Below are 14,781 nucleotides of genomic sequence, written 5' to 3' on the forward strand. Positions count from 1 at the left end.
TTCCGGAAGGCTGTGTCCAGCCTTCCTCCCCGTCAAGAGTTCTCCGGCAGGTAATCACCGGCCGGGACCCGGTGATTGGCGATCGGTCCCGCGGGTAGGGCTGGCACGCGCCCCCTACCTCGGAATGCAGGATCACGTTTATATACCAAAGGTTCCAAAATCAACACAAACAGTAAGGGCGAGAGCGGGCAACCCTGTCGGGTGCCTCTTCCCAGTGTAAGAAAGGTCAGAATTGCAGTCGGGAAGTCTAATCCTTGTTTGGGGGGAGTTATATAAAGCCCGTACACCAGAAAGAAATTCATCACTAAAGCCCAATTGCTGCAATAGTGAAAACAAATAGGGCCAGAGGACACGATCAAAGGCCTTATTGATGTCTAGGCTCAACGGGGGTGTGTACCTCTCTGCTACACACTGTTCCGGAAGGCTGTGTCCAGCCTTCCTCCCCGTCAAGAGTTCTCCGGCAGGTAATCACCGGCCGGGACCCGGTGATTGGCGATCGGTGCCGCGGGTAGGGCTGGCACACGCCCCCTACCTCGGAATGCAGGATCACGTTTATATACCAAGGGTTCCAAAATCAATGCAAACAGTAAGGGCGATCGGTGCCGCGGGTAGGGCTGGCACGCGCCCCCTACCTCGGAATGCAGGATCACGTTTATATACCAAGGGTACCAAAATCAACACAAACAGTAAGGGCGAGAGCGGGCAACCCTGTCGGGTGCCTCTTCCCAGTGTAAGAAAGGTCAGAATTGCAGTCAGGAAGTCTAATCCTTGTTTGGGGGGAGTTATATAAAGCCCGTACACCAGAAAGAAATTCATCACTAAAGCCCAATTGCTGCAATAGTGAAAACAAATAGGGCCAGAGGACACGATCAAAGGCCTTATTGATGTCTAGGCTCAACAATAACACCTCCTTAGAGTGCAAATCAGCATTCTAGATTGTAATCTCGAAATAGCAGGGCCCTCGAATCCCTCATGTACCGCATTGTATTGTTATTGTACTGTCGCATTTTCTGTCTCCCTTTACAATGTACAGCGCTGAGAACGGTTGGCGCTTTATAAATACCATATAATAATAATAATTTTGGATAACATTTAAAGTGAGACATATATAATCTGTAATAAGCCTGTTAGGGATAAATCCCGACTGGTCAGGTGAAACTAAGGAGGAGATAATGAGGGCCAATCTATCTGCTAAGATATGGTTAAATATCTTTAAATCATTATTCATGACAGAAATGGGCCTATAGTTTTGTGGTAGAAGGTGATCTTTTAAGGGTTTGGGCAACAATGGCATGCTGGCTAAAAGCATCTCATCAGGAAACACCAAAGATGGGGCTAAAAGAGGGGCAAAATGTTTGTAATAACTGGCCAAGAACCCATCAGGGCCCGGGCCCGTGGAACTTTTCAATGTGCTAATTACTTGTGTAATTTCCTCCAGAGTACAAGGGGCATTCACAGATTAAATCTGAGAGGGCGTAAGAGCAGGAAGAGGTAAGGAATCAAGCCAAGAGACAGCAGGGGGAGGGGGATCCGCATGTGGAGGAGCAAAACTCTTTAAAAAAATTCCAAAACTTCAGGGGGCAAAGAGGAAATATTACAGTACATTTTACGTTATTTATATATATGTGGGGGACGAATTGAATGGTTAAGTTTCCGAGCGAACATGGTCGATGCTGCATTGCTGTGTAATAAAAAGGATGCCTTGGACCAACGTAAAGCTTTTGCAGTTTTTTGCGATAGCAGGGTATTCAGTTCTAAGCGCTATTGTGATATCATGCACCTATCCAATAGGGATGGGTTACCTACATGAGCTCTATAATGCGTTTTCAGTTCCCTGGTGAGTGTCTGAATTTGCTTCCAATGATCCCTAATCCTGGCTGCCACAATAGAAATAAGGCAGCCACAGAGAACTGCCTTGTGAGTCACCCACAGCATAGCTGGGGAGGTGTCGGGAGTATTATTCAGTTGAAAATACTCTTGGATTGAGGCAGCTACTTCTGAATGGAAGGAGTTATTCTAACACCAGGAGTAGAGAGTAGAAGCTAGGCCAATAAAAGTGATAGGAAACGCCATAATATTATGATCTGACCAAGAACACAAGTGTATCCTAGCATTTGTGGAGTTGGCCAGAAGGATCAGATAGCAATATATGTAATCCAACCTAGCATAGGAGTCATGCGGATGGGAATAAAATGTATAATCCCTAGCTCCCACCTTATGAGCCTTCCAAGAGTCAACCAGCTGGAACGAATCTGAACGTTTAGTAAGAGATTTTGGGAAGGCTGGGGAAGAAGGTGAAGAGGAACTTCTATCCAATAAATAAATAATTAAAACCCTGGACATTATGTGAAAGGCAATGAATCGCCATTTTTAAACACGTAGCACAGAGCACTTAATAACAATATCGTACCAATAAGTTTAGTATTAGGAGAAGTTGGTCTAAAAGGGGGATTACCCGGCTCTACAATGAGAAGAGTGAAGTCTGACCTTATTTTATGCAATATCCAAGCCACATATACGTAGCAAGGAGACCCACAAAATTGTGTATGACAACAATCATGTACCAAAAAACAAAATCAAAAACATAAAAAGATAGAAAGAGGGCCGGAGCAGCCCCTCGAACTACAGAGATCAAAACAAACCATGGATCAGGTAGGCGAACTGAAAAGACACTAAATCATAATTTTAAAGGGTCAACAGGGCCCAAACCCTGTCGCCAAAAATCACGGAGAGCAGAACACACAACAGGGCAGCGGCACCTCTGACCATGCCTGGCAACAGAGTGGGGTAGCACATCGACAGTTCCCGCAGACTCATCCTGCATGACAAAAATAAGGGCCTAAAAACCCATATAAAACATGTAGCACGTCAAGGTATATAGGGAGTTAACCCAATTAATTCCTTTAAAACCGTAGGAAACCGCTTCAACGTCGATATAATTTCCTCATGCAGAGACATATCGAAGGATACTTTTTGATTCTTATATTCCACTTTAAACTTGGAACTGACTGCTCTCTGAGCAAAGGATCATTAACTTTTCCTCAGACTGACACCCCCCTGCATCCTCAGCCAGCTTAGCACCAGGGCCAGAAGCTTTGTGAACACTTGGGGCGTTGTGACCAGTTCAAAGGGCAGTGCCCCAAAGTAAAAGTAGGGACTCTACTGCAAATCGCAGAAACCTTTGATGAGCCTGAAAAAAATGAGTACACGAAGATACAAGTCATTGAGGACTATGGACACCCAAAATCCCTCTCTTGCAGAAAGGCCATCGAACCCATCCGAAACAGAAGGACGTTTAAACAGTTGTTTAGTGCCCCGAGAACTAAGATAGACCTCACATCCCCATTAGATTTTGGGCTCGTGAACCGGTCAAGTGTCTTACAATAATGGGCCCATAACTTCTACTCCAAGTGAAAGCCTGATAACTCTGCGGTGAACCCAGACGGTTCCAAGAGGCATATGTATTAGTTTTCTGCCCCTAAAGATGGAGGGAACCACCTTAGAGAATGCCCTAGCATCCTCTGGCCCAAGATTAGAGCACCTGGTATTCCCAAGGCTCCCATCCAGGTACTAACCAGGTCTGACCCAGCTTAGTTTCCGAGTTCAGGCGCATTCAGGGTGATGCGGCCGCAGTCCATGCAGCTCCACTACCAGGAATAGCTGCAATGCCAGACAAACACAGTGGCACTGATACACCTGACACCACTGGTCTATAAGGAAATGCGAACACTGCCAGATTACCCCCAGAGTCCACTGGACCTGGTGCACCTGCCTCCCCCTTCTGGGACTCTTTAAATTGTATAACCGATAAATAATGCAGCAACTATATTTGCCACAACCTAATTATGCAGTTCCTCATTGATGCAGGTCCACAGCCATGTTGGTTTACAGCTATGCAATCATGCAGGTATACAATCATGTAGATATGCAGCTACAAAGGTATGCAGGTATTCTAGTATGCAGTTTATGCAAGTATAAGTATGCAGTTTAAGTATGTAGTTATACAAGTATGCATGTATGTAGCTACACAAGTATGCATGTATGTAGCTACACAAGTATGCATGTAAACAGTTACATAAGTATGCATGTATGCAATTTATGCAAGTATGTAAGTATGCAGTTCTACAATTTTACAGGTATGCATGCAATGATGTAATACTATGCTGCGCCTGCCCCGCTTCGCTTTCTAGAAGCGTATTGTTTCATCAAAGAACTGTGTCAAAATTACCTTCACTTGGTTCTATACTAGTTTCACAGGACTAGTCAAGCACATATGCATCAAACTCAGCCTGAATGCAGCCTCTATGCCGCTTCAGTGCGCCCAAATGTAAGCTGCGGCAAATTAAATGCAAGCTACTTTGGAGACCCAACTCCTTTAAGTGCGCTGATACCTGTGCAGGAGTGTATCAAAAAACAGTTGTACAAGCCCCTCGGGATTAATGCAGTGTATAATTGTGTCCTGTCTGGTCATGCATCTGCCCCACAGGTAGTACTCACTCATCATCCAGCCATAGACTTATCTGTATCTCGTCTCTCAGGAGCCTCACTGATCCTTCAGCCCATGTGTGTCCTAAACATAAGCAAATTGGCCGCCCTTCTAATTCCTGCCTCTACTGCACAAGAGTAGGCTATACAGAGTGGCCCCGCGTCCTCTAGTGGTTAAAGGAGAAAACTGCAGTCCAAAGCTCCTTCTGAAACCCACAGAGCATGGCCTAGCCAGACCAAACAGCACACTGCCCCCGGTGGTCACTGGGAAAATGACCAGACAGAACTTTTCAAAAAAACACTGCAAATGTAAACTTACCATTCCAGCCGCAGGACTCTGAGTCACAACAGAAGTCCAACCTTCACCCGTCACGGCGGGCTCTGTCATAAAAGACCTTCCAGGACTCGGTCCCCCTTACATCTGGGGTCCAAACCCTTGGACCCATATAACACCCTGCTGGAAAGAACCTTGGTCAGAACAAACACTGCACAGGGTTCCATTACTCAGAATCTAGTGCTGTAAGGCTGCATTACAGGCAGACCTCGAGGATTCTTCTCTCCTTATCCATTGAGGCTCAGGTACCATCCATTCTAGCTAACAGTTTTCCACATGGATCAGATTCCAGTCACTGATTCACAGAAGAATCATTTCAGGCCTCCACATGCAACACATTAGTGACCATTCATCTTACAGACACTGGCGAAAAAAACGTAAGTACTTCCTGTGTACGAAGGATTATGTGGGGGGGACTTCCTGTTTGATTGGACGGCCAGTGTCCATTCACCTATAGGTAACATAACCCACATATTCATAAAGAGCCTGCTCTGTGTCCCATGAGGTATGATAAAGAAAAAGACTGCAGTGTCCAGATATGCAAAGACCTATGAATACAAATTGAGGGCTGTAATTGTTGTGAGAGGATAAATAATAAATACTGACTTGAAGAAGATGCCTACTTAGGAAATTAGTGATTTCCATTTTTTTTTCTAGGATAAATTTCCATTATTTTGCAGAGAAGTAGATCAAGGGGGTGAATACCATTTTATTGGCATTGCACATACATGTCTGAGGAGTTTTAATCCTCTACTGCAGCATTTCTATAATCTATATCCTACCAAGGTCTTACATGCCTGCCATAGGCAATATCCACAACACACAGAGAAATGACTCACTTTTTTTTAACATAATCATTACCTCCCTGATTGGCTAAATGAGCCACTGGAAACGCTGCTGAACCTCCCTTGCCAGAGAGTGAGCAGTACCTTACTCATCCAGCCAAGCATCCAGCAAGGGAGATATACTGTGTTCATAGGTGAATAACCCTGTTTCTGGCAGATTGTGTGGCATGCCCTTTATCACAGTATTATCAAACTATCATTACCGAAGGATTCAGCCAATTGTATGATGAACATTTTCATGACCATGTTGTAAATATATGCTTGTATATTTTAGACTTTTTTACTTGTATGTAGAGAACTAACCAAGTTATGACTATGCAAGCAAGTTCTCCCAAGACAAGTCTGCCAATCGCAATAAGGCTGCTTTCACACTAATCAGATTTTCTTCCATTTTTGCGTTTAAAAAAAAAAAAAAAAAAAAGGAGGAAGAAAAAACACATGACCATTAGATCCTGTAGAACTCTTCACACTGGTTAGTTGTGGTCCATTGCGTTTTTCAAAATCCTGCAAGCTGCAGTTTTTGTGCATGTTTGCCGCAGTTAAAAAATAAACCGCAAAAATGCACCTCCTCATTGAAATGAATGGTAAACTCATCAAAAATGTGGCGAAAATGCACCCATGGTTACGTTTTTGGTGCGTTGTGAGTCGTATTTTTTTTTCACAAGTGCAAAACGCTCCAGTAACATGGCAAAAACACATTTGTTTTTACCGCATTGTTACAACAGAGCAGTACCCTAACTTTCATTGTGTGAGTATGACTTCTCTCAAGAGAAGAAATGAAAAAGTTCTGTATTTCTTGGCATTCCAGCGAGCATACTATAGTCACATAGGCAAGAGTACCGAGAATATTGTTACATGACTCGGACCTCCAAGGAGCTTCATAAACATGTTTTTATTTTTTTAACTCTCTTGTGACTGCCACATCTCTGCATTTTACCCTGTGCTCCATTGCAAACTCTCAATTTAAAATCACCAGCAATGCAACAGATGCATTTGGAAATCAACAGCCAATTAGAAGATATCTATGGCAAACAAAACATATTCATAATAATTTTTCTGTTGACTTCAATTGCATAGAACTCAGACTAAGAACACTCTTTATAGCACTGTTACCAAGCCTAACCACACAACAAGATATAGCATCATTGACTCACAAAACAAAAACAAATGAAAATGCAATCCTTTCAAAAAAAAAAAAGGTGACAGCTAAAAAAATAAATAAAAAGTCTTGACTTGGTATAATATTTGAATGGTTGTATATTTATTTAACCACTTCAACGGAAACGCTTGTATACTCCTTACTGACAAGAGCAATACATATATAGTTTTCTTTGTACATTCAAGGCATTTTGTTAATACTGTCCTGTAAAAATGTGTTTATTTTCTATGCAACCTACACAAAACTGATGTAGCTAAAAAAGTGCTAATTTAGACGGACACAGATGTCCAGTGTGCAAGAGCAGTTTGTTTATGCTTCTGCAGCAGCCTATGTTAGTCAGTATGGAATATGGAGATGGGGCAATTGTACAGACTCAAGTTTTACAGACGTCCAGTAACAGATGCATGGCCCTGAATGCGCACTGTCTGGGTTCAGGGCCATGCACGCATCCCTCCACACTTGTCAAAGTTAATGTGTCACTATTACACAATTCAGTAGTGTCGCTACCACAGGCTTGAGCAATGAGCAGGGCATACAGAGTGTGTATAGTTGGTGCTGTAATCGCACATCTCTGCAAGTGTGTTTTAGCCATTAATTGCTTGCAGTTTCAAACAAGGAAGGATCTGTTCTCTCTATGTATATGTTAATCTGAAGGGAATTCTGATAAGAAAATCAGTGTTAAAAGAAATCCATCAGAGGGGAATATTGGGAACAGATTCCATCAGGTGAGATTTGAGCTTTAGCTGTAATGGTCTGTCATATCTGGGGAGTCCATTCACTTCAAGGGAAGCACAAATGTAATGGGCATAACTGGATTAATTTGTTTTTGGAGCCCAGTTGGCCACTTTAACTTTACTCTATATGCTACACTGGAGTAGAATAGCTGGAGTAGAGTACATTTGATTTAATTAAGTGCATTATGTGATATTCTTTGCTTTTGTTTGTGGTTTTACACTATAGAAGCTTCTTGTCTTTTTGCAATAAAAGAAAAGTGCGGGATTACAAAATTGCAATATATACAAATTCACCTATATGGATGCAGTTTTGATCTGATGCTGCAGCTGTCCCTTGCCGGCTCTAAGCCCAAGAATTAAGTGATCACATGACCGCTTACATAATCAAGATGACATGATCTATCAGATCTTGGTCTTCACTGAGCAGAGAGTGATGACTGTCAGTCACCTGCTCTCTGCTCTGTCCCTCTAGCTTTCAGTGGAGCTGTGGACTGTGGAAAGGTGGAAGAGGCTGACACAGGCTCTCAGAGGCGTGATGAGAGGCTGAGCCAGATGCTGGTCAGGCACCTAGGTGGATCCCTTGACTGACTCTAACGTTAGCCGACTGTCGGCTGTATCTGGGTCACAGGAGTGCAGAACTAAAAGTAACCCAGAGAAGTAGGGCCAAACAAGCTTTTGGCTATGTTTTAGGTCTTAGTACAAAATTCACAGCAGTCAGTAGGTAGTCCAAGGACCAAAAAATAATCCCCCACAAATCATTAACTAGATAGCAAGTTTCCTGAAAGTATAGCAGATTTAATACCTTAAACTCTATCCAAAACAGAAAAAATAATTTCCATACAAACTACCTAAGAAACTCGGGGAGGGCAGGGAAGTGGGAATAAGGGAAGGAAGGGGCGTAGGAATCAATGGGATAACTCAGAGTGATGAGAAGGTTATTAGGTTATTAAGAGAAATGAGCTGAAAGCCATCCAAAGTCTATTGTTAAAGTTGTAGATGCCTAGCTGATATCCAGGGGGCCCAGACTTTCTCAAACATTTTGGGACATTTACAGCTCATGTACGTTAATTTATAAAGGGGAAGTGCCGTATCAATCATTAATCTCCACTGAGAGATTTTAGGTAGGTCATTTTGCTTCCACCTTAAAGAAATATCCTTCCTAGCATAAACATAAATAAGTGTATGTGTTGAGGCTGAGCCACTGTGTCACAAATTCCCAACAACAGGATCTTGGGATCCAAGTTCTCACGTCATCCGACAACTGAGTTAACATTATCCACTACTGCTTGCCAGAAATTTTGAATTAGGGAACATCCCCAGACCACATTATAGAACAATTCAACTTCCTGAGCACACTTGGGACAAATGGCAAACCTATCAGGATAAATTCTCTCAAGGCATTGGGTCGTGTAGTATGTCCCATAAAGGAACTTAAGCTCGATGAATTGATCTCTCGCTGAAATTCCAGTGGGCACATATTGTTGCACCCCCTTCGTCCCAGGCATCTTCAGACAAATTAGGAATATCCTATTTCCAGGAAGGAATGGCTGAACATTCTGTCCCTCATCCCCCCTGGTAAGCCTAAGATTTATAGATGGGAGGATCCTATCAGCATTATGGGTAGCTACAAAGCGTTCCACTCTATGGGGTTCTAAGGTCACCTTGGAGGGAAACTGTGCCTGAATGGCTTGAAGCAGTTGTAGCTATCTAAAATACATCCAAGGTGGTTAGTGAAACTCTGCTCTCAAGGCATTGAACAAAAGAGGCTCACCAGTGAGCATAACATGTTTCAGGGTTGTAATACCATACCTAGCACCTTACACTAGGATCTGGAACAATGTATATGTGGTAGACTGGAACTGCCCCAAAGTAGGGTATGGTGTGATATAGTATCAACTGCACTTCTAGCTGCCTTCACCTGCTCCCACATCTGAACTGTTGACGCATCAATTGTGTCCTACGTGACCTCGCTCTCACACCCTGGTACACCATGTTGCTCAAAGCCAAGTATGATCCCAGAATGGACGTTTCAGGGTTGACCGATGGGTTTGCTCTGATCTGGGAAAACCACCAGAGAACCGCGACCAGCACAGCAGCCCAACAGTACTTCCTAAAGCAAGGCAATGCCAGTCCACCCAATGAAAGGGGCAATTGCAGGGTCTGTTTACTAATGTGAGGGATAATGCCTGCCCAAATAAAGACAGTAAGTATTCTATCCAATTTGGCAAAAAAAGGAAGCTGGAACGGGAACTGTAGTATTACAGAAAATGTACAGGAACGTAGGAAGGAAGATAATTTTAATTGGGTTAGTTCTACCTACAGGGGTCAGAGGTAATGTCTTCCAGTCCTAGCATTTGTTAATCAGTTGTTGTAAAACTGAGCAGAGGTTATTTGTCAGGAAGCAGGATAGGTCTCCCTGGTCTTCTATGCCCAAATATATAAATGTAGTCACCTAGACTAAAGGAGTCTGGTCAGAGGGGGGGGAGAAATGGTCCTAGACAGAGGAAACAGCACTGACTTGTCCCAGCTAATTTTAAAGTGACGCTGTGGCATCTCGCAAACATAGTAGGGTGTTGTCAGTATAGAGTGATACTCGTTCTGTCAGGAGACCAACCATCAATCCCTGCACTGGGTCAAAGGAATGAAGAACAATCACCAGTGGTTCTATTGCCAGGGCAAAAATCCCCGGAGACAGAAGGCAGCCCTGTCTAGTTCCACGCTGTAAGGGAAAGGGAAGGGAAAGGTTTCCATTAGTCCTCACTTGAGCTGTCGGGCTGTATACAATTGAAGCCAGGAGATTAAATTGGGGCCATACCCACACCTCCAGAGTACCTGCCAATGATATGCCCACTCTACGGAGTCAAAGGCTTTTTCCACATCAAGAGAGACCACCACTCCAGCAGTATCCCTATCCTGGAAATAGGTATGGTCAGTATATAATCTCCATATATTAATCTCTATGCCTCTCCCCTGCATGAACCCAAACTGGTAACCATTAATCAAAGTCAGAATAATCGATGAGTCTCCAAGACTTAAGTTAGGATCTTCGCATCCACATTTAGAAGCAAAATTGACCTGTAGAAGGTAATTAACAGTGGGTCGTTCCCGGGCTTGGGTACTACAACTATGACAGCCTCAGACACAGAGGAAGGAAGACGGCCAGCATCGACAGCATTTTGGAGGAGGGCATGTTAGTGGGGGGGGGGGGGGTACAATCTCCAAGTTAGTCTTATAGAATTCAGCTGGAAGTCCATCAGGACACGGGGTTTTCCCTGCCTTGTAGCACGGATATCGCCACCTGGACATTTTAAGGTAATGGAACCATTCAAATGTTGTCTAGCAGACCCGGGCAGCGCAGGGATATCAATACGGTCTAAATTAGTATCCAGAATACCTTTTCTTTATTGTCCTACTGGAAGAGATTTTAAGCAGAGGTGTGGTGGAGTAAGACAGTGTTCTGTACAGTGTGGATTGATGATATTAAGTGCATACTTACCATTAACAATAGTGGTACACAATGTTTGGTTAATCTTTCCATTTCAAAGGGATTACTAAACTGATGCATGTAAAATTTTTGGATCAGTTTTTTGGAGGATGAACACTTTTTTCATTTCAAAGCACTGAGCATATGATTAGGCATTGGTAACTGTAAACATTTACTGATTGGGAGTACTGATACAGTTTTAAAAGACTTTTATTGTTATTTTATTTGTTTTATTTAGTTTTAATTTATGAGCACGGTGCACTTATTGAGTCATTAGGTGGATGTTATTTCACCAAGCATGGATGCTGCAGATACAGTAGGAGGTAGGAGTATGGAGTGTGTTGCATATTTAGATTTACTTTACAGAAAATCAAGATAGAAAAGCAGGGTACCTGGCCCCTTTGTGGATGGACTGCATGCAGCTGACTGTTCCAAACTATTAGATTCCTCCAATGTAAGGACACTTTCTTCTAATTCCTTCAATAAAAGTAAGGTAGAACAAACTTTCTCTGGAGTTTCAATTCGTGATTTTGTCTGGGATGGACTAAGTGGAGGAGTTGGTGATCTTGATCTAAAATAAAAACCGCATATCAAGCAATATTCTACTGAAGGTGATTAAAGCTGAACTCTAGGTTACTGTATAATATAACCTTGCAGACTTGTTGGCATTGTTCTTTAAAGCTGTTTTATGATAAGTCAAACTCAAAGACAGTTAACTGCTTGCCCTTTATATTTGTAAGATGTTCTCATATATTTTGATGGTAAGATAAACAAAGCTTGTGATGTCATATTGTACGGAAGCATGAAGAGTCCTTTTAGGCATGTCTGTATAGGACCATTTAACTTATACTGGAGTCTCCTGAGAATCTTACCCTATTTCAAACTGAATTGGCTGCTCAACACTCCTCAGAGATTGCATCTCAGTCTCTGGTACAGCATCAGGTGATTTGCTCGCTCCTACAAGAAAAATGTTTGGCAGGATCAGTAATTTTTCATATTATTAAACACACTATAAAGGGTTGTTTTTTGCCCAAAGAGGTAAATTCACAACACCTTTCAGACTATGTACTAGGAATTGTATAGGCAATAAAATCTGATCATTGGTGTATTGATAAAAAAACTTCAACATTAACAAAAAAGGCATTTGGAAGTGTTTTTGTATCTACAATCTGTATTTGTTGTAGCTTTCCAATAATTTTCATGCATTGCTTTAAAAGTTTCATATAAGGGATATAAGGGTCAGCTATAATCCTCCTCCCTCATCCCCTCTCAACTCTTTTGCCAAGGAACAACTTCTGAAACAATGTTCATGTATCAGGGAACCCTTGCTAAAAATGTTTATATCTACAGTTTAACGTATGCTAGTTTGATCAGTCAGTTGTCGTTATAACAACACGTAAAAGAATAAAGATTGTGATGGATAGGTCACCAATGACAGGGGTTACTTACCTGAGAGGCAAAGGGAGAGGCTATGCCCTATGTTGGCTCAGCTGAATGATGTTTGTGCTAGATCTGTAGGCACCATCAGTTGGGAGGTCAATCTGCTATTGTTTACTGCTCAAGGAACTCCAAGAAACCTCTTTAATAAAAGAAGGGGAGAGCCTCTAAGAGTAGCTGCTAGAACGAACATAAAGGTTAAAGGAGAAATCTTCTCACCTGTTTGAATGACTGTTGGAAACAATGTGTGGAACAGCATACAAGGCAGGTATCTATGTCAGTGAGAGTTGTACGTAATCAGTGTGGCTCTCCTTTGTGCCCAACCTGCCTGGGAAGCCATGCCTATAGCATCCACAGTGCCTTAGGACTGTTCACCAGCTTCAATACAGATTCCCCTAAGGAGGCCCTACTGGTTCTGGGTAAAACGGGACTGAATCCAAAACAGTACAGGGTATTCAGTCGCTCTTTAACTAGAACCAGCAGAAATGCCTGAGGGGAATATGTATAAAAGGCGGTTACCAGCACTGAGGCTGCTATAGGCATGACTTCCCTGTGGACTGTGCACAGAGGAGAGCCACAATAAAGACTTGGGCTTACAACCCTCATTGACATTAATCACTGCATTGCTATTGCCTTGTATGCTGTTCTACTCATTGGGGTTGATTTACTAACACTGGAGAGAGCAAAATCTGGTGCAGCTTCTAACTTCAGCTTATTCAATTAAACTTTGACGAAGGAAAAAAAAAACAAACAAAACCTGGAAGCTGCACCAGTTTTGCACTCTCCAGTTTTAGTAAAATCAACCCCATTGTTTTGCAAGAGCCATCCAAACAGGTGAAACAATTTCTCCTTTTACCGTTCCACTTGTTCTAGCAGCTACTCTTAAAGATGCTTCCCTTGTTTTATTTTACATTTTGCAATCTTCATACTGCGGAGATATCCTGGGTGCACCCCTGCCTGCTGTTATGAGTTGACCTTATCAGTATTTGGTGTTATTTAGCACATATCTGAACATCCAAGCTCCCTTGTGGTGACATGGTGGACTTTTAACTATTAGTTGCCAGCAACCTATTGAGGAACCACAAGATTCCAAAAAAATACTGGTTGAGAAAGTCTGGCCTACATAAACACTAAAGGCTTTGTTAACTGACAGTTTAATCATTCCTGTGAGGGCTTATAGAATTACATTTAGAAGAGGAGTATACAGGTATAGAAAAACAGAACAAAAAGCAACCCTGATTGGTACGGTTTCATATTTGTGGAGATTCAGATAATAACAAATGCTCAATTTTGATTCATCTTGAACAGGATCAGTCTCAACTTGCAGGTTCAGCTGTTATCACTACAATTTGTGCCTATGTGTTCATCTAGAACTGGCTCTTTATTAAAAGAGAAGTATGGGATTGGAGAAAAAAAAAAAAAAATTGTACTCACGTAGGTGGATACAGCATTGGCTCGATGCTGCATCTGTCTCCCGCCATTTCTAGGAATGAGAACTGTGCGATCAAAGACCGTTGATTGCTCAGTTCTTGGTCTTCACTAAGAAGAGACCTGGTGCAGCTTGCTCAGGTTCTCAGCAACTCACTGAAAGGCTGAGCCAGTTGCCGGTCCAGGCATCTGGGTGGATCCAGATTTTCTCCAGAGCTTGGACCGGCCCTGTCACATCAGCCGACAGCTGGCTTTAGCCCACTGTTAGATGAAAACAGGTCACAGGAGTGCATTCGCCCACTATATACACATTGCAGTCAAATGTATTTATCTCTATATACTGTACAATCTTACTCAAGTGTCAGATTGCCTTGACATGGTTATAGATGCCCACTTAAGCTAAATGCTTAGCTAGGTTGATATGCCACATACAGAAATAACAGAAATACATAGTAATTTTAACCAGCATGCTGGCTCTGTGTGAAACTGGAGTGTATGTTGTGAGCAGTGTTGGATTTTAAACACATATAATACTTCTTTAGTGTCTTGAGGCGATTATGAATAAAGAGCCGTTGAAATAAAAAATGAAGAGTGATATTTTATTCCATCACACAATGGCTTAAAATAACAATATAAAGCATATCATGAACAGTTCCATGTAGATAAAACTATTGTAGAAATATCAAGCAGAAGTTTAAAGAAAAAGTCACCATTATTTGTCATAGCTGTCCTGGCCATGTGCTGTTTCCCATGTTCTTCTTGTCCTTCTCATGTCTTTTGGAAGAAGCCGGAAATAGACGGAAGTGACGATCTTGTCTTCAGCATGCACCTGCTGGATTTTCTCAGATGGGTGTGTATGGGTGTGTGTGTATGAA

General features: G+C 42.3%; 1 protein-coding gene across 1 annotated transcript in view; it reads right to left on the reverse strand.

Moving 5' to 3' along the window:
- The window catches only part of BRCA1 (BRCA1 DNA repair associated), a 265,311-nt gene that overhangs the window by 234,203 nt on the left and 16,327 nt on the right, over positions 1 to 14,781 (reverse strand). The window contains exons 3-4 of the mRNA XM_089657153.1: positions 11,914 to 11,998; positions 11,434 to 11,612 (exon numbers count right to left, since the gene is read on the reverse strand). Of these exons, the coding sequence (XP_089513279.1) occupies positions 11,434 to 11,612; positions 11,914 to 11,998 (264 nt within the window). The remainder of the gene's footprint in view (positions 1 to 11,433; positions 11,613 to 11,913; positions 11,999 to 14,781) is intronic.

Source organism: Staurois parvus, unplaced genomic scaffold (assembly GCF_062004578.1).
Source record: "Staurois parvus isolate SC_StPar_1 unplaced genomic scaffold, SC_StPar_1.0 ptg000971l, whole genome shotgun sequence".
NCBI lineage: Eukaryota > Metazoa > Chordata > Amphibia > Anura > Ranidae > Staurois > Staurois parvus.